The following is a 23,695-nucleotide window of genomic DNA, read 5'->3' as shown; positions in this document are numbered from 1 at the left end:
TTTCTCAATGTCACTACGAATATACAGCAGAACTGGTGCTTAAACTTAAGTATCTTGTATCTCTGTATCACTGTGCTACATCAGTCTCCTTAAACCAGCAAGCAGCAAGAAGCCAGTGATACAGAAGCTTTCTAGCTACTCTTTGAAATAATAAAAGACCACCTTACATTTTCTGTAAGAGGCAGTATAACAGTTAACAGGATGGAGTCTGGAACAAGTGCCTGGGTTCAAAAACTGGCTCCACCATGTGCTAACTGTAAACTTGGGCAAGCTTTGCCTTTCTGTATTCAATTTGCTCACCTATATACATTGTGGTCACTAATAGCACGTATCTGCTAGGATTATTTTAAAGACACTAATAGTATCTACCTTACAGAGCTACATAAAGAACCTGAAACATCACCTTGAAGACTGAAAGTGTAATATTGCTTCTTATTATTAATTTACTGACTGCCCTCTAATTATCAGGCACTTTATATACTACCTGATTTAAGCCTTCCAATAACCTATGAGATAGGTACTATCAGTTCCATTTTTCCTTTGAGGATATTCAAGCTCAGAAAAGTTAAGAAATTTATTCAATTCTTAAATTCGCAAGTGACAGATTTAGATCCAGGCCTAACTCTAACCACCCTATGAGATACTGCCTCACAACGTTTTCAAGTTTCTTACTCAGGTATTTGGAAAGTCACAGGCACCCCTTTGAAAAGACCTAGGCTTCTTTTAAACATCGATATAAAACATAGATTTTTAAAAAATCAATTCATACACACACACACACAAAGGTACTAAATTGGTTATCATGGTTCTCAACATAAGAAATGTCCAGATATCCCATTAATTTAGGGCATGATCACACATAGCAAATACTGAAATACAACCTTCAATAATGGAAAGTGTTGGTACTGTTTCAAGTACTACTTCCTTATAATCTCAGCACGTGAGCAAATTCAGAATGTAGGAAAGTGATTGTTCCACCTGTGAGATGGGATTACAACATCTCGCGTCTGGTGGCTGACACTTTAGCCCTGGACTTTGCCTTGGCTGTACAGGCATAGGAGGGACTGGTTCTCAAGCTCTCCAACTGCCCCCAAGAGGGTGATCCAGGAAACTGAGGAGAAAAGTCCAAAGTTGTTTTCGCTGGCAGAGAGATTCAAGCCAGCTGGGGCTCGGCCTCCTATTTTGGAGCCCTCTTACATCTGTGGAGCCAATTGCTCAGGTCTCCTATAAGCCACATTGCACCCAAAGTGCCACTAACGGGCCTTAAGAGGCTTCTTTGGCCAACGAGGTCAAATCTCTGGGCTCAATGCTCATTAAAACCCTACTGAACGCGAAGTAAGCCACTAGTTCAAATCCCACCCTGTTTTTAAAAAATAGGAAATGCCACATCAAGCTCTCTGGTCCACCTAAGTAGCCTAGGTAGATGGCCGTGTTTCTAGCAACTGGACGCCAGGGAATGCCCCCCACTGCTGGCAGCCCACAGCGACTGTCCCTCACCCGGGGTCCCCTGCCTGAGCAGTCCCATACCCAAGACAGGTCAGCCAAGGGGCAACTGCCACTCGCGCGACCCCACAGCCCCGTTAAGCTGAAGGGGAAGAAGTCTCCGCAATCCCACCCCTCCAATGCTCCGCAGCTCCAACCACCCGGCTCCCGCCCCCCAAGGCACGCGCTGGGTTCCTGCTCGGGAGGTCTGTAGTCGCGAGGGCGAGGGTCACAGCCGTGGCGGGAGGGAGCGAGCGAACGGACCCAATCTTGAGCGACCCTAAGAGGGTTGAGGAACGAGAACTGGGAGGGGCCAGGTCGTACCTGTCGAGCTGAGACCCGCCGCTCCAAGTGACGCGCCCGCAGTGCATTATGGGGCCAGGGAGTGGCCTTTCCTCGGGGCAGCCCCACGTCCAACGTGGCTGGCGCCTGGCGGGATCAAGCCCCGCCCCCTCCCTTCGGCCCGCCCAGGCCAATCAGGGTCTGTGGGAAGACACATTGGCCCGCCCCCTCCCCAGGTCCGAGCTTGTCCCGCCCCGTTCCAGGAAAGATTGGCAGCTTTTCACGCACCTGCGCCAAGACGTTGCAAAGTCCTCTGGTGACAGCTAATGTTGTCCTTCACAAATGAAGCTAATCTCTCCTGCTGGTCTCCGGTATCTGGAGTCAGTTCGTCTCTCACGCGGCCACACAGCAAACACTATCCAAGGAGCGGGGGGAAAAGCCCCCTCTGAGTGAGCAAGAAAAGGACTTGTCCCATCTATCACCACACAAGCAGGCACCTAACCTTGGCAAAGAAATGCCAGATGCAGACCCTACGGCCCCTTTCACCCTTTGCCTGGACATGCATTATTAAATAAACACTTGATGACTGTGTATCACGTGCCAAGCCCGGTGTTGGGCATTGGGTTACAGGAAAGAACATAACACTGAATGGAATCTAAAGTGTAACAGGAGCAAGAGATGTTAAAGCATAAATCATTACATAATTATAAATTGTGATCAGTACTATGAAGAAAAACTAGTGGGTGTGATGATGAATTAATTTTGGACTATCAGGGAAGATATTTTTAAAGAAATGTCTTTTAAGTTCCAGGTATATGAAACAACCTTAAAGGATGTTTCAGGCCAAAAGAACATTAAGTGTTAGGTGGTTGGGGCATGAAAGAAATTGGTTTGTTCTAGAAATGAAAGGAAGTCGATGTGGTTGAAACGAAGGGAGCAAGCTTGGGCTGAGATGAGACAGAGGCCAGACCATGCAAGCTCTTATTGGCCACATAATAGATTTTAGACTGTATTTTGGAATGTATCCTAAGGTTAATGGGCAGCTAATATAAAATGTTAAGTAGAATCTGATTTACATAGTTAAAAGCTCACTCAGGCTATTTGTGGGGAATAGTTTGGAGAAGGTCAGGAGGTGTTGCTGAAAGGCCAGTTTAGGGGCAGTTACATTAGTCAAGGCTAGAGATGATGGTGGCTTAACCTAGGGTAATGGCAGTAGAGACAGTGAGAGTTAGATAATTTCAGGACATGTATAAATGAGAGGTGGAATCTAAGGACTTGATAATGGATTGATTTTCTGGGAAGAGTAAAAAAAGAGGAGCATTAAGAATGACTCCCTAAGTAACTAGATGGATTAAGAAGGCTTTTACTGATTCAGGGAACATAGAGGAGCAAATGGTTTTGGATACAAGTTTGAGATGCTTATAAATGAGGTGTCAAACAGATTTGGATGTTTAAGTCTGGAGGTCAGAAGAAATGGCTAGACTAATTATATAAGTTTGGTGGTTGTTGGAATGGGTTAACCCAGTAATTCCACTTATAAGTATATGTGCAATAGAAATGTATTCATATGTTAACCAAAAGACATATATAAGAATGTTAACAGGATGAGCAAATTTTAGAATATTCATATAGTGGAATAGCACACAGGAAAGAGAATGAACATTTTACAACTACACACAAAACATGGATGAATTTCACAGTCACAAAATTGAACAAAAGAAGCCAGACACAAAAGTTGTTTTTTATATTATTCTACTTGTATAATAGTCAGAAACAGACAAAAATAATATATGGTAATAGAAGTTGGGATATTGGTTACCTTTAAGTATTATTAAATTTAAAAAGGGCCACTAAGGGGGCTCCTGGAGTTCTAATACTGTTGTTCTTGATCTGGGTGTTAATTACACCAGTAAGTCCAATTAATGAAAATTCATCAAGCTATACACTTAAGATTTATGCAATTTTTCAGTATGTATTATATATATATATATATATATATATATGTATTTTTTTGAGAGAGAGAGAGTGTGTGTGTGTAAGCAGGGGAGGGGCAAAGACAGGGGGAGAGAGAGAATCCCCCAAGCAGGCTCCATGCTATCAGCACTGAGCCCAACGTGGGGCTCAAACTCAAGAACCATGAGATCATGACCTGAGCTGAAATCAAGAGTCAGATGCTTAACTGACTGAGACACCCAGGCACCCCTTAGTATATATATTTTTTATTCAATAAAAATTTTACATTTTTAAAATGTTATGGGTGGGGCATCTGGCGGGCTCAGTCAGAAGAGCATGCAACACTTGATCTCAGGGTTGTGAGCTTTGGGTGCCATGTTGGGTGTAGAGATAACTTAAAAAAGTGGAATCTTAAAAAAATAAATAAAACTGATATGGGTGATCTAGCCATCAATAAGTTACTGGTACCAGATAACCTTCCTATCACAAACAATAGAAAACTGGACCAAATCTATGAAACAAGTGTTTTCAGACACTGGACAATAGGTACAGTAAGACTGTGATACTGGAAAGAAGGAAAACAAATAAGATGAGGCCAAAGGTTTCCCTAGATTTATTTCTGGAGGTATTTACCTAAGCACGGGATAGAAGAAAGCCAAACGGAATACAGTTCTCTTGCAAAATGAGGAGAGAGAAATTGGAATTAGGAGAGATTCAGGCAACTTAAATCTGCAGGGCAGAATATCAGAGAAACAGTTCCAGAAATACGCATAAGGGTCTGCATGAACCTTTAGTGTAGGTTTAAGGATAGACTTCATGAGGCTAGTTAAATAACAATTACTGGGGGAACTATAAGCTGAACAACTACTAGAACTTAAGTAAAGTTTAGAAACATTCAAGTTCTGACCAATTGGAATGAAGAAACCTTATTAAACACCTGGGGCATTTGCTAGGGATGCCTCAGAAAGGCCACATTTTAGAGAGAAGGCTAAAAATAAACTAGCCCAAGATTAAATGCTATCCTATCCATTCAAAACAAAGCTGAAAAAGCTTATCTGCAAGTAGTTAACTACTTGCTTGAATGAAACTTAATCTTTAAATAAAGACAAAATCCAGGCACCAAACCAGTAATACCTATAATGTCCATTATTCAATAAAAAATTACTGTATATGTGAAGAAGTAGGAAAATGTGAACAGGAGAAAAATCAGTCAATAGAAACAGACCCAGAAATGGTGAAGATGATGAAATTAGCAGATAGGAACTTTAAAGCAGGTGTTATAAGTGTGATCAAGAATTTGAAGAAAGACATAAATGTAGTTAAAACAATGGAAACTGTAAAAAAGAATCAGAACCTCTAGAGTAGTAAAATATAATATCCAAAATGAAAATTTCATTGGATGGGCTTAAAAGCAGCTTAGACACTGCAGAAGAAAAGATCTGTGAAGAAAGAAACTGTTCAAAAGAATGAACTATAACAAAGTGCAAGGGCAAGTAAACTTGAAAATAAAATGGACAGAGCCTTAATAACCTGTAAAACAATACATATGTTAGTTATCTAACATATGTGTAACTGGAGATGCAGAAAGACAGGAGAGAAAATTTTTTAAAATATGAAGAAATAATAAAAGTTTTCTAAGACTGATAAAAAATATAAACCCATAGGTCCAAGAAAGAAAAACAACCCCAAAAATGATAAACACAAAGAAATCCTTACCAAAGCACACTACACTCACACAGTTAAAAATCAATAATTAAAAGAAAATACTAGGGGCGCCTGGGTGGCTCAGTCTCAGTCAGTTAAGCATCCAACTTCAGCTCAGGTCATGATCTCAGGGTTCTGTGAATCCGAGCCCTGCATTGGGCTCTGTGCTGACAGCTCAGAGCCTGGAGCCTGCTTCTGATTCTGTATCTGCCTCTCTCTCTGCCTCTCCCCAGCTTGTGTTCTGTTTCTCTCTGTCTCTCAAAAATAAATAAATGTTTAAAAAAAATTTTTAAAGAAAGAAAATACTATAAAAGATCACAGAAAAAGCCACATTCTATATAAGGAACAGACAACAATTACTACTGACTTCACATCAGAAAGAATGTAAGCCAGAATATGATAGAACAAAATCTTTACAGTCCTAAAAGAAAACCTCTGTCAATCTAGAACTTTATATCCAGCAAAAATTATTTCAAAAAATAAAGGTGAAATAAAGCACTTTCAGACAAACAAAAGATGAGAGAATTTGTTACTAGCATACCTGAACTATAATAAATGCTAAAGAAAGTTCTTCAGATTAAACAAAAATGATTCCAGATGGAAATTTGAATTTACACAAAAGAAACAAAAACTGTCAGAAATGGTGAATATGGGAGTTAATATAAAGACTTTTCTCTTTTACAATTTTCTCTAAAATATAAATAATCATTTAAATCAAACACAGTAACCAGGGCGCCTGGGTGGCTCAGTCAGTTAAGCGTCCAACTTCAGATCAGGTCATGATCTCACAGTTTGTGAGATTGAGCCCCACATGGGGCTCTCTGCTGTCAGTACAGAGCCTGTTTCAGATCCGCTGTCCCCCTCACTCGCTACCCCTCCCCTGCTCGTTCTCTCTAAATAAATAAATAAATAAATAAATAAATAAATAATAAACTTAAAAAAAAAAGAATTAGCCACTATCGGCTTACCTAAGCTCTTAAAAAAAAAAAAACCAAACCAGTAACAATGTTTTGTGAGGTTTATATCACATGAAGAAGTAAAATACACATTAGCAATATAAAGAAAAGGAGACTGGATATAAGGATACTATGACTGGATATGGGATACTGGTATAAGGTTCTTACACCATACTTGAAATGGTATAATTTGAAGGTAGAATGTGATAAAGATATGTATTGTAAGACAAATGACTACAAGGAAAAAGAAGAGGTATTTAAAATTTAATCAGCCGACAGAGGAATTAAAATCAGAATGCTATAAAATACTCAATCGAAAAGAAAGCAAGAAAAGAGTTAAAATGGAACAAAGAACAGATAGATAAAAACCAAATAGCCTGGGCATCTGGGTGGCTCAGTTGGTTAACCATCTGACTTTGGTTCAGGTCACGATCCCACAGTTTATGAGTTTGAGCCAGCAGTGAACTCTCACTGTCTGTGCTGACAGCTCATAGCCTAAAGCCTGCTTCAGATTATGTGTCTCCCTCTCTCTCTGCCCCTCCCCTGCTTGCTCTCTGTCTCTGTCTCTCAAAAAATAAATAATAAAAAAATTAAAAAGAAAAACAAATAGCCTATATGACTGATTTACACATAACACATATTGAAAACTATATTAAATGCAAATGGTCTAAAAGGTCTGCTTTAAAAGGCAAATTGTCTTATTGGATTTAAAAAATTAGTCAAGGCCCAACTATATGCTATCTACAAAAAAATTCAGTTTAAATGTAATGACATAGATCAGTTAAAAGTAAAAAAAATGAAGAAAGAGGGTTGCCTGGGTGGATAAGTCAGTTAAGCATCCAACGTCAGCTCAGGTCATGATCTCACAGTTTGTGAGTTTGAGCCCCACGTCAGGGACAGCACAGAGCCCACTTTGGATCCTCTGCCCCCCCCTCTCTCTCTACTCTCTCTTTCTCTCAAAAATAAATAAACATTTTTTTAAAAAAAGAAAAAAAACCCCAATCACTAATTTAAAAAAAGGTGAAGTAGTTATATTAGTATCAAAGTGAACTTCAGAAAAAGGAATATTATCAAGGTTAAAGAGGGATATTTTATAATGATAAGAGATTTATTTCATCAAAATAAGCACACATCCTAATAGAAATGCATCTAATAACAGAGCTTCAAATACACAAAGCAAAGATGGATAGAAGAACTGAAAGGAGAAGTAGGCAAGTCCACAATATAGGTGGAGATCTCGTCACTTTCCCTCAGTAAGTGAGAACACGTAGACAGAAAGTCAATATGGTAATAGAAGACATGAATTAGCAACCAACTTGGCACAACTGATATTTATAAAACGGTTCACCAAACAACAGCAGAGTACACATTCTTTCCTAGCCAAGATAGACCATATGTTGGGCAATAAAAATAATTTTTTTAAATTTTTGAACATGTTTTTATTTATTTTTGAGAGAGAGAGAGCAAGCAGTGGAGGGACACAGAGAGAGAGGGAGACACAGAAACCAAAGCAAGCTCCAGGCTCCGAGCAGTCAGCACAAAGCCCAACACAGGGCTCGAACCCACAAACTGTGAGATCATGACCTGAGCCGAAGTCGGACACCCAACCGACTAAGCCACCCAGGTGTCCTGGCAGTAAAAATAATTTTTAAAAAACATTAAGCAAAAGAAACCAGATACTAAAAAGTACATTCTGTATTTGTCCATTTACATGAAGTTCTAAACAAATACAACTAATCTGTAGTGAGAAGAAAATCATAAAATGGTTGCCTCTAGTGGCTGGGTTGACTACAAAAGGGCATGAGGGAATTTTCCGGAGTTGGTGATAATGTTCTCTCTCTTTTTTTTAAAGAAATTTGAACTTTTCTTTGTTTTATGTTTATTTTTGAGAGAGGGAGAGAGAGAGAGGGAGAGAGAGAGAGACAGAACATGAACAGGATAGGGGCAGAGAGAGAGGGAGACACAGAATCCAAAGCAGGCTCCAGGCTCTGATGTGTCAGCACAGAGCCCAATGCAGGGCTCAAACCCATGAACTGTGAGATCATGACCTGAGCTGAAGTCAGATGCTTAACTGACTGAGCCACCCAGGGGCACTCTATCTTGACAAGGGTTTGGGTTGCAGAGATGTATGCATTTTTCAGAACTCATTAAATGGTATGCTTGAGACTTTTGCATTTCATTGTATATAAATTTTATCTCAAAAGTAAAAAATAGCATAAAAATATTAAAGTCTATTTAGCAATTCCAAAACTACTTTCTGCATTTTCTAGGCCTCACCAAATGGGTAAATACATTGAGGATAATGCAAGCCAGTTTCCTCACATCAGAGAAGGTAGTTAAAAATAAGGGAGTTATCTAAAAATAAGGAAGTTACTTAAAAATAAAGGAGTTACTTAAAAATAAAGGAACATAGTGCCATTTCCACTGAAAGGAACCAGAGATCTTGGTCGGGGCGGGGGCGGGGGGGGGGGGGGATTTCATCTCAGTCCTGAGGCACAGAAGGAATAATGTGAGCCTGTACCATCTTGTGTCAGAAAGCAAAGAAGTACCAAAGAATGTCAGGACATAGGAGCCAGCTTAAAGGAATTCCCACAGATTCAGTCTGGGACATGATAAACATCAATCTAAACAGTGATTGTAATATTTTATAATGCATTGACTGGAATAAAAGTAATGAGTTAAACAAATACTCCATAGTCCATACACATAAATTTAAATAATAAATAAACACATTTAAAAATAAGGAGGGAAAGCTTTTCCTGATAGTAGAATGCCAAGTAATAAACACCAAAGGAGTGATGGAGTTAGAAAATCATGAACAGATGCCAATGCCAACATTACTAGTCAAAAGTTGAATGAGGGACAGGATATTTATCCATTCTCCAAACATCTCCCCAAATTGCCTATTAAACAATGGAACAACCAGGAACTTTACAGTAAAGAAGTCTGGCAGACAATGATAATGACAATGCTAATTGCAATAAGCTAAAAGTCAATAAAAATCTAACCAAAGGTTCTGGGAGGATTACAAAGTGGTAACTGACTGAGCTTAAGAGAAGCAAAAAAAAAAAAAAAAAAAAAAAAGTTTGTTTAACAAAAAGGGGTGATGTTTGAGGAGACTTACAGGAAGAAGAAAAGTGTATCAGGCAAACTGTGGTGGGGCATGGAGAATTTAGATATTTAGATATACGCATGTGGAACAGCATTAACAATTCAGGGAACTGCAAGTGATCTCCTAGTGCTACAGTGTGGATGGGAAATGAAGCAAAAAGAAAGGCCAGACTTCAAAGAGCTGATATGTCAAACTACCAAGTTTGACTTTTTCCTGCAGGCAATGGGAAGGCACTGAAGGATTTTAGGCAGAATAATAGTAAATGCATGTATTCTTAAAAGAAAGAAAGAAAGAAAGAAAGAAAGAAAGAAAGAAAGAAAGAAAGAAAGAAAGAAAGAAAAATAAACCTTAGTGTTTTAAAAATAAACACATTCTAGAATGGTAAAAAAAAAATGTCTAACTATAAAATAGCTATAAGAAAATAAGGATTGATTTGGCTTTGAGATAAAGAAATGTTTCTATGCATAAAAGCAATGAAGAAACCACAAAGAAAAGGATTAGAAGATCACATCAAAGTATAAAGTGTCTGTACATGAAAACAAATAAATGAAAATTCAGGCAACAAAGTGAGTGAAATATATGCAACATATGACAAAGAATGCCAACATACCTCATCAAAATAAAAAGCTTCTGCACAGCGAAGGAAACAATCAGCAAAACTAAAAGGCAACCAACAGAATGGGAGAAGATATTTGCAAATGACATATCAGATAAAGGGTTAGTATCCAAAATCTATAAAGAACTTATCAAACTCAACATCCAAAACACAAATAATCCAGTGAAGAAATGGGCAAAAGATATGAATAGACACTTCTCCAAAGACTATATCTAGATGGCTAACAGACACTTGAAAAGATGCTCAACATCACTCATCATCAGGGAAAAACACAAATCAAAACCACAATGAGATACCACCTCACACCTGTCAGAATGGCTAACATTAACAACTCAGGCAGCAACAGATGTTGGCGAGGATGCAGAGAAAGAGGATCTCTTTGGCACTGCTGGTGGGAATGCAAACTGGTGCAGCCACTCTGGAAAACAGTATGGAAGTTCCTTAGAAAATTAGAAATAGAACTACCCTACAACGCAGCAATTGCACTACTAGGTATTTATCCAAGAGATACAGGTATACTGTTTCAAAGGGGCACATGCACCCCCATGTTTATAGCAGCACTATCAACAGTAGCCAAAGTATGGAAAGAGCCCAAATGTCCATTGATGGATGAATGGATAAAGAAGATGTGGTATATATATACAATGGAGTATTACTCAGCAATCAAAAAGAGTGAAATCTTGCCATTTGCAGCTACATGGATAGAACTAGAGGGTATTTGCTAAGCAAAATTAGTCAGAGAAAGACAAATATCATATGACTTCACTCATGTGAGGACTTTAAGATACAAAACTTCAAGATGAACTTAAGGGAAAAGAATCAAAAATAATATAAAAACAGGGAAGGGGACAAAACATGAGAGACTCTTAAATATGGAGAACAAACAGGGTTTCTGGAGGGGTTGTGGGAGGGGGATAGGCTAAATGGGTAAGGGGCACTAGGGAATCTACTCCTGAAATCTTGTTGCACTATATGCTAACTAACTAGAATGTAAATGAAAAGAGAGAGAGAGATAGAGACAGAGACAGAAAATTAGGAACATGCCCATTGCAAATGGGCAAGGGCACTAAAAAGATAATTCACAAAAGAATTATAAGTGGTCGACAAACATTTAAATGGTAATTAAACGGGGAAACATCCCACTTTTCTAGAAGGAGCTGTATTTCAGAGTAAATAAGTAGTCCCAGTTGATGAGAGAAAGCGCTGCTTAATAGAATAATAAAAATAAATATAACAGAAGGGATGACAGATTTATAAAATCATCACTTTCAACTCAAATGAAAACATTGATTAAGGCAGAAATTAGCCAGGTGGTAAAGTCAGGAGGTGAGTGGTGGATGGACAAAGGACATTCTTCTGATGCCAAAACACACCACATAGATTACTGTTCAGTTGCAAAGGGGAAAACCCACCCATCCAATGAAGTGGAAAGGTTGCTACCACTCTAATCCCAGGTCAATCTGAACATCCCCAATTGACTGTAAAATGTTATAGCTCAGCCACCTGATGTGATGCAGTAAGAAGTGCACATCACCTGTGATACATTCTTTCCAAAACAATGTTTAGCTTGAATCTATATGATAGATTCATTACAGCTCGAATTCGTTACTAGCTCGTTACAGCTAGCTCCCCATTCACAAAAAAACACATAAAATTTTAATTTTTTAGACATAAAGTTAAAAAAAAAGTCATCATTTAACCTTTTTTTTTTAACGTTTATTTATTTTTGAGACAGAGAGAGACAGAGCATGAACGGGGGAGGGTCAGAGAGAGGGAGACACAGAATTTGAAACAGGCTCCAGGCTCTGAGCTGTCAGCACAGAGCCCGACGCGGGGCTCGAACTCACGGACCGCGAGATCATGACCTGAGCCGAAGTCGGCCGCTTAACCGACTGAGCCACCCAGGCGCCCCTCATTTAACCTTTTTAAAAGAATCTTCCTCTTACTATTTTAATGGGTATCTTCCACACAAACTTTTTTTTAAAAAAAATGAAATTGGGGACGCCTGGGTGGCTCAGTTGGTTAAGTGACTGACTTTGGCTCAGGTCATGATCTCCCAGTTCGTGGGTTCAAGCCCTGCATTAGGCTCTGTGCTGACAGCTCAGAGCCTGGAACCTGCTTCGGATTCTGTGTCTCCCTCTCTCTATGCCCCTCCCCCACTTCTAATCTCTCTCTCTCTCTCTCTCTCTCTCTCTCTCTCTCTCTCTCTCTCTCTCAAAATTAAATAAACAGTAAAAAAAATTTTTTTTTTAATGAGATCATAGGGGCGCTTGGGTGGCTTACTTGGTTAGGCGACCAACTTCGGCTCAGGTCATGATCTCACAGTTTGTGAGTTCAAGCCCGCATCGGGCTCTGCGCTGACAGCTCAGAACCTAGAGCCTGCTTCAGATTCTGTGTCTCCCCCTTTCTCTTCCCCTCCCCTGTTCAAGCTCTGTGTCTCTCATAATAAATAAACGTTAAAATTTTTAAAAATGAGATCACATTCTACATCTTGTTCTACAACTTGATGATATTTCATGGACAATCCCTCTTCCTACCCCATCTGTCACTATCTGTGGATTTACTTCATTCTTTTTCACAGTGGCAGATGGTAATACGGATGTATGGTAAGTTATTGAATCACTTTCTATTAATGGATGTTCAGGTTCCCTTTTCATGCCATTACAAATATTGCTATCACAAACACCATCAAATGTACATCTATGTGATGTATTTAGGTAGGACAGATCCCTTGAAATAGAATTTCCTGGTTAAAGGGCATGCCAGATTGCTCTAAAAAATCCTATACTATCTTATACCATAACCAATAATGTGTGCAATTTTCCCACATCCTCAAACAAAGCTGGATTTGTATCATCAAGCTGTTTCATTTTTTCCAGTTTGAATAGTGGGGAGGGGGCGGAAGGTTACCTCATTGTTAAGCTCATAATTTTGATATTATTAATGAGGATGGCAATTGTTTTATATGTTTCTTGGAAAAATGTGTTTCATCTTTTATAAACTGCCATTCATCTGTCTCTTTGCCAAAACAACCTATGAATAACTATTAGTCTGATGAAATCCTGGATTTAAAGTAGCTTTTTTAGGGGTACCTGAGTGGCTCAGTTGGTTGAGCATCTGACTCTTGATTTTGACTCAGTTCGTGATCTCACAGTTTGTGGGTTTGAGCCCCATATCAGGCTCTGCACCCACAGTATGGAGCTTGCTTGGGATTGTCTCTCTCTCTCCCTACTTCTCTCCCCCTTCCCCATTCTCTCTCTCTCAAGATAAATAAACTTAAAAAAAAAATAAAGTAGCTTCAAATATTACAACCTCCATTAACCAAGAATAAAATGTTTCCTAGACCTTCGTTATTAATGTGTGTCTGTTTGGATCCAAAAGTCCAAAAATCTTTTTGATGTTCTCCCTTTAAAAAAATAGGCTCTCATGCCATACTTTCCAGATAGTTATATTATCATAATCTTCCAGGTGGAGAACCAGAGCACGACTGTGTTGTACTCATTTAGAGTCACAAAATGATTCAGTGGCAGACATGCATCTCAAATCCATCATTCCATCTTATTTTTCAATTATGCTCCCCACACTTTCCTTCTCCAATTCACTCCCCACCAGTCTCATTTACTGGAATAAAGAGCCAGTTAGTATTCATAGGTTTTATTCAACACATAAATATGTAAGTTCATGAAAGAAGGAAACGATCGCACATAAGCTATAAATTATTTCTTATTCCTGTTTACAAATAATGTTTTAATTACTGTATACTTCTTGGCTATAGGAAAAATGACTTAGAAATAATTTCCCCTCCAACCAAAATTCAGTAATATATATGTTTTAGTACAGTGGTGCTTGCACAGAGAAACCTCAATGTGACATTGCTGCTATAGTTTAAGGAGAAAAAAAAAAAAAGGTAAGCTGCAAGGAAAGGACTTTAAACTTTTATTACAGGAGAGGGTTTTAGGTAGGGGAAGTTCTCCAAATCCAAAATACTGTTTCCCTAACAGCTATAAATACATCCGTCATTTCCTCACCGCCCCCATACAGCAGTGACCTTGTAGGATAGATGCAGTGAAGAGAAAAACCTATTTCAGAAATGAGGAGTTAACCATGTGGTATAACAATACCTCCTCTTTAACCATTTCCTGGGGACTATGAAATGTCACTATTAACACGGATAAAAATGATTTAAAATAACAATTACCATTTGTTTATTATATGCTAATTACTTTGCACTCATTTTGTTTTTCTAGCAACTCTGTGCCTTAACTATTATAATTAAATTATTATTTTATAGGACTAACTAAGCCTCAGAAAATTTGGCCATGTTCCCACAGTTAGTGAATATAAGAGCCAGTATTCAAATCCAGGCTGCTGACTCACATGCTGGTTCTTTTCCCTGCGAAGCTTTGCTGCCACATGCAGTTGGTGGTTCTGCAGGGGTGATGGCAGACCGGCTGTTTTAGACTTGTCCTCTTAGGACACTGCACATGTCACCAGGATCCAGCCACGTCTGGGTTTTCCTTTCAGCTGTGCAAATTCAGAAAGTCTATGTTGTGAGTTGGTTCATCCTGGAGTGGAGTAAAATACTAGGCCATGAGCATCCCAAGCAAGATCTAGCCAGGCAGAGACAAAATCCACAGGTTTCTGGAGGGGAGAAGAAATAAAAACTAGGGAGGGCACCGAGATTGGAGACGGAAATACCAAAGCAAGACAACATAAGAGGAGATGTGAAGTCCACGCCAAAGATCATAGCAGTCTATTATTGAAAGCCACATAATGGTATGGTCAAGGTTCTCCCGTGGCCAAACGGCAACCAGGGGCAGTAAGGTCTATAGGAGCTTAGCTTCTTCCACTTGGGGAGAAGCCAGCCTGTGCAAATCTGGAAGCTAGCTGTGAATGAAAGGCAAACTGTGGGCTGGGGCTTCAGAGCAGAGGGCAGGTGCAGCTTTTTGAGGTGGCCCAATTGACTCAGCGGGGCAGCTATATTAGAAACTAAGTTGTTTCCTGAGAAACTTAACAGAAGACCATAGGGGAGGGGAAGTGGGAAAAAAGGATACAGAGAGGGAAGGAGGCAAACCATGAGAGACTCTTAAAAACTGAGAATAAACTGAGGGTTGATGGGGCGTGGGAGAGAGGGGAAAGTAGGTGATGGGCACTGAGGAGGGCACCTGTTGTGATGAGCACTGGGTGTTGTATGGAAACTAATTTGACAGTAAATTTCATATTAAAAAAAGAAAAAGAAAAAAACCTAAGTTGTAGGTTACTTGGCCGAGCACACTCAACTTCCCTTTCCAGCCTGTTTCTGACTTATATTCTTGGAAGGATTAGTTTATCAATTACATGATCCATTCCTGCTTAGCCACAGCTGACTGAACCATCTGACCAAAGGAGCTGGTCAACAACCAGTCAGACTCTAAATTTGATCTAAGAAATATAAAGAGTGAGTTGGTCAGATGCCATGTGCATGGAGCTGCAAGGTCATGTAGTGGGTAGGACAGTGAGTTTACGAAGTGCCACACATGGCTCAAATTACAGGGGAGCAAATTGTTTGGAACATAGCAAGAAAAGTCCAAGAGAAATGAACAAGACTGTGTATGCTCAGTCAGAGACAGAGGCAAGTAACTCATTTTATGGTTTCCAATTGAGGAGAGGGGATTTCCTCCAATTAAATTCTCTGTGAGGTTCCCCTCAATCTTAAATTTTTTTAAAAATATCCTCTTTTTATGAGTTTTTTAGAGTGGATTTCTTTTCTTACCAATAATTTCTGACTCAGGCATTGATTTGTGAATATGAATAACATTGTGGTACAGCATAGGGAATACAGTCAATGGTATTAGAATCATGTTGTATGACAATAGATGGTAGCTACACTTGTGGTGAGCATAGCATAACACAAACTTGTCACAACACTATCTCGTACACCTGAAACTAATGTAACACTGTGTGTCAAATTTTTTAATTAAGAAAATGACCGCACGCGCACACACACACACACACTCACACACTGCATGCATGGAGGACGTAATTCTACTTAAAAAAAAAAAAAATAGAATGCCATTGTATTCATGAACAGTGAGACAGTCCTTTCCAACAAGAACTTTTATGTCCAAATACATGGAAAATGGAATTCGTAATCTTTGTGATCAGAGTGCCAGAGCCCAGAGTGTTGGGTCATCTTATAAGAAGTTTGGCTTTGGCCAAGGCAGCAGCTGGAGAGCGCTCCTTCCTGAAGAAGCAGAGGGAAATGAGCCATCTTTGAGCACCTACGAAGGGACCCTTGGATGTTACATAGAATTATATCCTTTAACTCTCACAGCCTCATTATTCAGTTATAGAAAGAATGTGAAGCTCCAAAAGGTTAACTAAACTGCTCAAGGTCACAAAACTAAGAACAAACACAGCTGAGAATCAAAGTCAGGCCACTTTTCCTTGTGGGAACTCTGTCTCCCAAAGACCAACATCCTAACAGCCACCCATTACAGCCCCATCCTCCTTGGGCAGTGCAATGGTTAATATTATGTGTCGACCTGGCTGGGCCACAGTGTTTGATGGTTGCTCAAACATTATTCTGGATGTTTCTGAGATGGTGTTTTTTGGATGAGATTTCATTTAAATCTGCAGACTTTTGAGAAAAACAACTTGTTCTGCATAATGTGAGTGAGACTCATCCAGATAGTAGAAGGTCTAAATAGAAGAAAGATACCTCTCCCAAGCAAAAAGGAATTCTGCCAGCAGACAGCCTTCAGAATTGAACTGCAGCACTGGCTCTTCTTTGGGTCTCCAGCCTGCTGGCCCACCCTGCAGGTTTTAGCCTCATTAGCCTCTATAATCGTGTGGGCCAATTCCTTAAAATCAATCTCTCTCTCCCACTCTCTCTGTCTCTTTCTCTGTGCACACACACACACACACACATACACACACACACCCTCCTGCATCTCTAGACAACCCTGCTTATACAGGTAGTGATAGATAATTAATATTAGATTCTTTTTACTCTAGATAAGTTAGGGCTATTACTTCTAACATCTTAGGTTCATAGGAAAGCACACAAAACCACAAAACAGAATATGGTATAAAAACTCCCCTCCCTTGTATATTAAATCTCATTAGATTCCATTTTAGAGACTTACTTTCCTAACATTGTCTTCAGATTCCAGCTTTAGCTCAGTGGGAATATATAAATTCACCAGGATATTACTTGTCATACTTTAACACCAGCAATAATAAGTACTGATTCTGGACCTATATTCTTCGGCACAATCACAAATCTCCGTAACCTCTATCCACACACAAATGTCATTGGTACCTGCAAGTGCCAGAGGGATGTTAATTTGAAAACTCTTACTGGCTGTAATTTGTTTGAAGATGGCGAACTGAATCACAAATCAACTAAAGGTGTGCTTCAATACTCTTCATTAGTATACAAAATTATCGGAAAGGTATGGGGACGGTGCATCAAAACTGAAATCTTTGATCATTCAGTCAATGACACACATGCTATTCTGAAACATTCTCCTCTTTCCAGGCAGCCAATGACTGTTTTACTGGGAAGAGCAAAGAGCAGATGGACAGTATTTATTAAAATTGTACTGTGAACCTTGTGCCAAATGGCAATGATATTATTTAGAGTATAAGAATGCCCATGTTGTAATAAGATAAAAATCATCATAATAAAAAATTACAGTTAAAAATTATATAAATTCCATGTTAAATTATATATTTAAAAATATAAATTTTATTTTTAAGTTATATAAAAATATATCCTATACATTTTGAAATAAAAGGCATACTTATAAATCACCCATGGGTTAAAGGAAAAATATCAATAGAAATTATGACTGTTAACATTGTACAACAATGGGGATACCTGGATGGCTCAGTCAGTTAAGTGTCCAACTCTTGATTTTGGCTCAGGTCATGATCTCACGGTTTATGGGTTTGAGCCCCACATCGGGCTCTGCACTGACAGCGTGGAGCCTGCTTGAGATTCTCTCTCCCTCTCCCTCTGTCCCTCCCTTACTCACACATGTGTGCACTCTCTCTTTCAAAATAAATAAATAAACTTTAAAATAAAAAGATAAGCAGTAACAAGTGTTAGCCAGGATATGGAGAAAAAAGAATGCTTGTGGACTGTTTGTGGGAATGTAAATTGGTACAGCCAGTGTGGAAAACAGTATGAAGTTTCCTCAAACAATTAAAAATATGATACATATGATCCAGGAATGGATCATACCCACTAATGGGTATTTTCCCAAAGAAAATGAAAACACTAATTTGAAAAGATATATACACCCTATGTTTACTGCAGCATTATTTATAATAGCCAAGATATGGAAGCAGCCTGAGTGTCCATTGATAAATGAATAGATAAAGATGTGATACACACACACACACACACACACACACCCTGGAATATTACTCAGCTATAAAAAAGAATGAGATCTTGCCATTTGCATCAACATGGATAGATCTAGAGGATATTATGCTAGGTAAAATGTCAGACAGAGAAAGACAAATACTGTATCATTTCACTTATGTGTAGAATCTAAAACACAAGTGAATAAACAAAAAATGCAGAAACAGATCCATAAATACAGAGAACAAAAGGGTGCCCGAGGGGAGAAGTGGGGGTGGGTTGGGTAAAATGGGTGTAGGGGAACGGGAATACAGGCTTCCAGTTATGGAACAAACAAGTGACAGGAATAAAAAGCACAGACTGAGATATATAGTCACTGGTGTTATGATAGCATCGTATGGTGACAGATGGTAACTGCACTATGGTGAGCAGAGCAGAACATACAGACTTGTCCAATCACTACATCATACACCTGAAACTAACATAACATTGTATGTCGACTATACTTCAATTAAAAAACAAAGTGTATGGTTTCATGGAATTAAGTGATTTGGTGGTAGAGAGGTGCCCAGTGGTGAGGGTGAACAAAAGGAAAGAGAGAGGGTGATTGGGGCTGGTGGCAAAAGGGGCACTGGTGACAGAGAGGAGAAAGCTAGAGGGAGGTGGGTCTGGCAGTAGAGAAGATCCTGGTGGCAAAGATGAGAAAGCTAGGACAGGGGTGAAAAAAGGGTAAGTGAAAAATAAAATGAGCCTGGTGGCAAAGAGGGCTTTGAGGCAGAGGAAATAAGACATTGGTAGGAGGGGAGCAAAGGTTAGCGGATAGGGACCTATGGCAAAGTGGTGGCAGGGAGGACAGTTCCAGGTGAAGGGAGTGAATGGAGTGTGAAGTCCAGATGAGGTGAGAGACAGGGAGAGACAGGGAGCGTTAAGAGGTCAGAGCCAAGGTCGGTACCTTGCCGGAAGTTGCTGATAGGCCAGCATTCCGAAGGACTCCCGCAGAGGGCTGCTAACTGCTCTCCCAGAGGGTATGGTGAGAGCCTGGATGCCAGAGTTAGAGAGGGTACAGCCACAGTCATTATGGAAGCCAAGGAGGACCAGAGGGAGCATCCTTTCCCCACACCCAGCCGCCACTGACACGTGGCTATCCTCATCAGAACACTTGCCCAGGTGGCTGCAAGACACAGAGGAGGGAGCTGCGTCAGAAGCCAGATGAGCAAGGAGGGCCAGGCAGGCTTGTCTGGTGCACCAGAAGCTGTAACCCCCTCAATTCCAAGAATCCACTCTTGGAGAAGTTCCTTCATGTACACAAGAGGACATGCTCAACAATGTTCACATCAACATCACTTGTCATAGCAAAAATAAAGTTTAGTCATGCAAGAAAACAGGAGGCAATGGGATTGGAATGAATTAGAACCGCACATATTAAGAAAACAAAAATCTCCAAAGAAGTTCAATAAGAAAGTAAGTTACAAAAGGATACTAAGAGTACAATATCATTTATATAAGATTTCAACTCTACCAAATAGTACTACCGTTTTGGATGCACATAGGAGTAGTAAACGCGTAGACTTACATGGGAATCACAAACACAGAATTCAAGATAATGGTGATTTTAGAGGTGGAAGGATAGAGGGGAATTGGATCAGGAAGGTACTTTCAACTGTGTAAGCTCTAAAGCTGAGGAATGGATACAGTGATGCTCTATATTCTTTTAGTGTCTTTTTAAGTATCTGAAATAAATTAATTTTTAAAGAAGAAATTTGGAGGCACGTGGTTTATTATTCTCTCTACTTTTCTGGAATTTGAAGGGTTTTTCAAATCAATAAGATACCGTATTTTAATATATACTCTACATGAATAACTCCCCCTCTCCTGTCACCTGTATTTTACCACTCAAATGAATCGACGGGAAGATGGAATGAGGTAGTGATATTACTATGAAAGTAGTGAGCCAAGGCCTTCTCTACTGAGAACCAGAACTTGAAATATATTAAGTTTGGTTCAGTCTGGAGTATTAATAGGATTTAATTATTTATAAGCTAAGTGTCATAAGGGTCCATGATCCTTAAAAGAACTAATCACATTTCAAAGGGCATTGAAAACCGTATAAACGTAATAAAGTTGCATAGTCTAATCATCAGCTTGTTACCTGAAAGTCTGTGGAGGAAGATACCTTACTTACTTACTTACTTATATTCTAGAAACCAGCCTATACTTCCATCAGATTTATAACAATGTTATTTAACATTTATGGAGAATAAACAAAGATTTTACACATAAACATACACACACACACAAACGCACACACACTCACACCCAACCCATATTTTATAAGGATATGTACATATTTAACAACATCAGATACATTGGGAGACGACTATCAGGGTGCAAGGACTGATGATAATTTGCCATGAATCAAGGAGTAAGCTTAACTCAACTCTCAGCACTTGAGATTAAAAGCAAAAAAACAAGCCAAACAAACAAAAATACAAACCTGGTCCCCTGACCTTATGGTGCTTATAAATTAGAGGGGAAAAGCAAATTTGTAATATGAATGTGATGGCTTGTAAAATGCTAAGAACTTCTGGATTCTTAGCAAAAGAGACAGTATGATAATCTCTCTAATGAATTAGTAATTTGGTTACCAATTTTTTTTTCCCAAGAGGGGAAAGAGCTATCATCTTGAGTGGAAAGGAAGGCATTTCATAGATACACCCTTTGTCATGCTCTTAGTTCTCTTGAACTGTTGCACGTGGCTACAAGTGAAGAACCAAGAGAAGCCCATAAAGAGAAAAGAGAGCTCTGCTGAAGGATGTCGCATCCCCTGGCATGGGTAAACACAAGCCTTCTCCTATGTTGAAGTGAAAAGAACATAAAGGCAAATATCCAAGGGATGCCACATGTAACATGTAAGGATACAGGCTTCGTGAACATCTGATCCTACTTCTATTAGTAAAAGCAGAACCAAATATATACCAAAACTACTCACAGTATGATGTGACACCACCCCTGTGATGGGAGAATTCAGGGTTTTGGGTATTAAAAAGCAATTTGTTTTGATAAGACAGGATATAGGCTTAATACAGTAAAGGTTTTAGGGGCGCCTGGGTGGCTCAGTCGGTTAAGCGTCCAACTTCGGCTCAGGTCATGATCTTGCGGTTTGTGAGTTCAAGCCGCAAGTCGGGCTCTGTGCTGACAGCTCAGAGCCTGGAGCCTGCTTCAGATTCTGTGTCTCCTTCTCTCTCTGCCCCTCCCCTGCTCATGCTCTGCCTCTCTCTGTCTCAAAAATAAATAAAACATTAAAAAATTTTTTTAAAATACAGTAAAGGTTTTTATTTACCGCTCACATCACCGTCTGGGGTAGCGTGGCTCCCTTGGCAGCTCCTCTCCAAAGAGGAAGTCAGGAATCTTGGTTCCTTCATCTCAAACACATGGAAAGTAGGGATGAGAGAGTTGGAGGATCACACAGGTCGTTTTAAGACCAAACTGGGGGCACCTGTGTGGCTCAGTCGGTTAAGCATCCGACTTCAGCTCAGGTCATGGTCTCAAGGTTTGTGAGTTCAAGCCCCGCGTCAGGCTCTGTGCTGACAGCTCAGAGCCTGGAGCCTGCTTCAGATTCTGTGTCTCCTCTCCTTCTGCCTCTCCCCTACTCACGCTCTCTCTCTCTCTCAAAAATAAGTAAACAGTAAAAAAAAAAAAATGAAATGAAAAAAATGAAAAAAACAAAAAAAGCCAAACTCAAGGTGGCTTACTTCACTCCCCTACATTTCATGGATAAAAGCAAAGCCATAGACTCCCGTACCTGCAAGGAAACAGAATTTCTGAGGGCCCAAGAAAAGCAAACAGGATGAGAAATGCATTGTGCTCCCTCTGCCAGAGGACTGGCTTAAGGAAAATTATTGAGGAAATAAAAAACTGCTAATTTTTGATGCATGTGACAATAGTATGTGGCCACTTATTTATAGAAACAACCAATCCTGACTTTTCACACTGATCTCAGCAGCAAATCTAAGCATAAAAAAGAGCAAAATAATCCATCCTACTCTCTCCCTAGTTGTGCAAAAGCTCAGTAAAATTGTAGAATTTATGCTGACAAGACAGGTCTGATAGTGATAAATAAACCTTCCATCCCACTAAGGTCCATTCCTTTATGTCTCTCAAAGTGTAGTTTTTTGAATCCTAGTTGAAAAAGAAATTAAAATTCAACCATTTATTTGGATGTGAATTTCAAAAAGAAAAATGAAAGGGAACAAATTAATTGTACAGAGCAGCAAAAATAAATAAATAAAATAAAAATAAAAATATAAATATAAATATAAATATATACTCTGCCTCTGCCTGGCTTCCCTCTGGGCTGCCAGAAACAAACAAAACAAAACAAAGCTCAGAAACAAAACAAAACAAAAACACAAAACAAAAACAAAACAGTAGTAAGAATTCACATGCCCAGAAAAGCAAAAGAAGGCTTCTCTCAGCATTTTCTGCAGAAACCCTGTGAGTTGCCTTCCTTGCCCTCCTCTCTTATAACAACTGACCAACCTGCAGAGAGAGGGCCTTACCACTGGAGGTGCCTGTACTTATCTCGTCTTTTCTGGCAATTCTGGGTCTCTTATCACTACTACCACCAGTACTCCTACCACTACTGTTATCCTGTGGTCACTTCTATCACTAACCTGCAGTTCGTGAGTTTGTCATAGGCCATGCACTGGGCTCTGCTGTTTCGCAACTTTCTGTTATTACTTGAAACAACCCAGTATGGAGAAATAATCATGATGTCTTTTGTGCAGAAGAAGAAATTAAGGCACGGAGACATCAGGTAATGTTATCCAAGGTCGCACAAGTAGATGATAGCAGCCTGGAGCAAGGACTGTGACCTAAGCCCTAACTGAAGCATTTAGCACCTTTGCCTCACTGGCCCTCTGATAATATTTAACAGTAATTATTGATATTAATACTAACACAAAAAATGGCGGGGGGGAGTCACCTGCCATTCTAGAGGCTACATTAAGAGGTAACAACTATTAATTTATCGCTGTATATCCTTTAACACTTTTTTTTCACCCTTGGGTCAAAATAGAGGTGATGTTATTATTATTATTATTTATTATTATTATTATTATTTTAGAAATAGAGAGCAAGGGAGAGGGGTAGAGAGGGACAGAGAGAGAATCTTAAGCAGGCTCCATGCCCAGCATGGAGCCCAACATGGGACTCAATCCTATGACCCTGGGCTCATG

The 23,695-nt window shown here is 39.5% G+C and overlaps 1 protein-coding gene across 8 annotated transcripts in view; it reads right to left on the bottom strand.

The window, feature by feature from the left end:
• The window catches only part of SEC22A (SEC22 homolog A, vesicle trafficking protein), an 84,858-nt gene extending 83,005 nt beyond the window's left edge, over nucleotides 1–1,853 (bottom strand). For 2 of the 8 annotated variants that reach the window (XR_006222019.1, XM_007098302.3), the window contains exon 1: nucleotides 1,807–1,853. Coding sequence is in view for 1 of the 8 variants with exons in the window: in XM_007098302.3 (XP_007098364.2) it covers nucleotides 1,807–1,853 (47 nt within the window). In the remaining 7 variants the exon portion in view is untranslated. The other 6 variants (XM_042998283.1, XM_042998284.1, XM_042998286.1 and 3 more) reach the window with 6 other exon arrangements.
• Nucleotides 1,854–23,695: the final 21,842 nt, after the last annotated feature.

The sequence above is a fragment of the Panthera tigris genome, chromosome C2, assembly GCF_018350195.1.
Source record: "Panthera tigris isolate Pti1 chromosome C2, P.tigris_Pti1_mat1.1, whole genome shotgun sequence".
NCBI lineage: Eukaryota > Metazoa > Chordata > Mammalia > Carnivora > Felidae > Panthera > Panthera tigris.
This window is presented reverse-complemented; position numbering and strand designations above follow the sequence as displayed.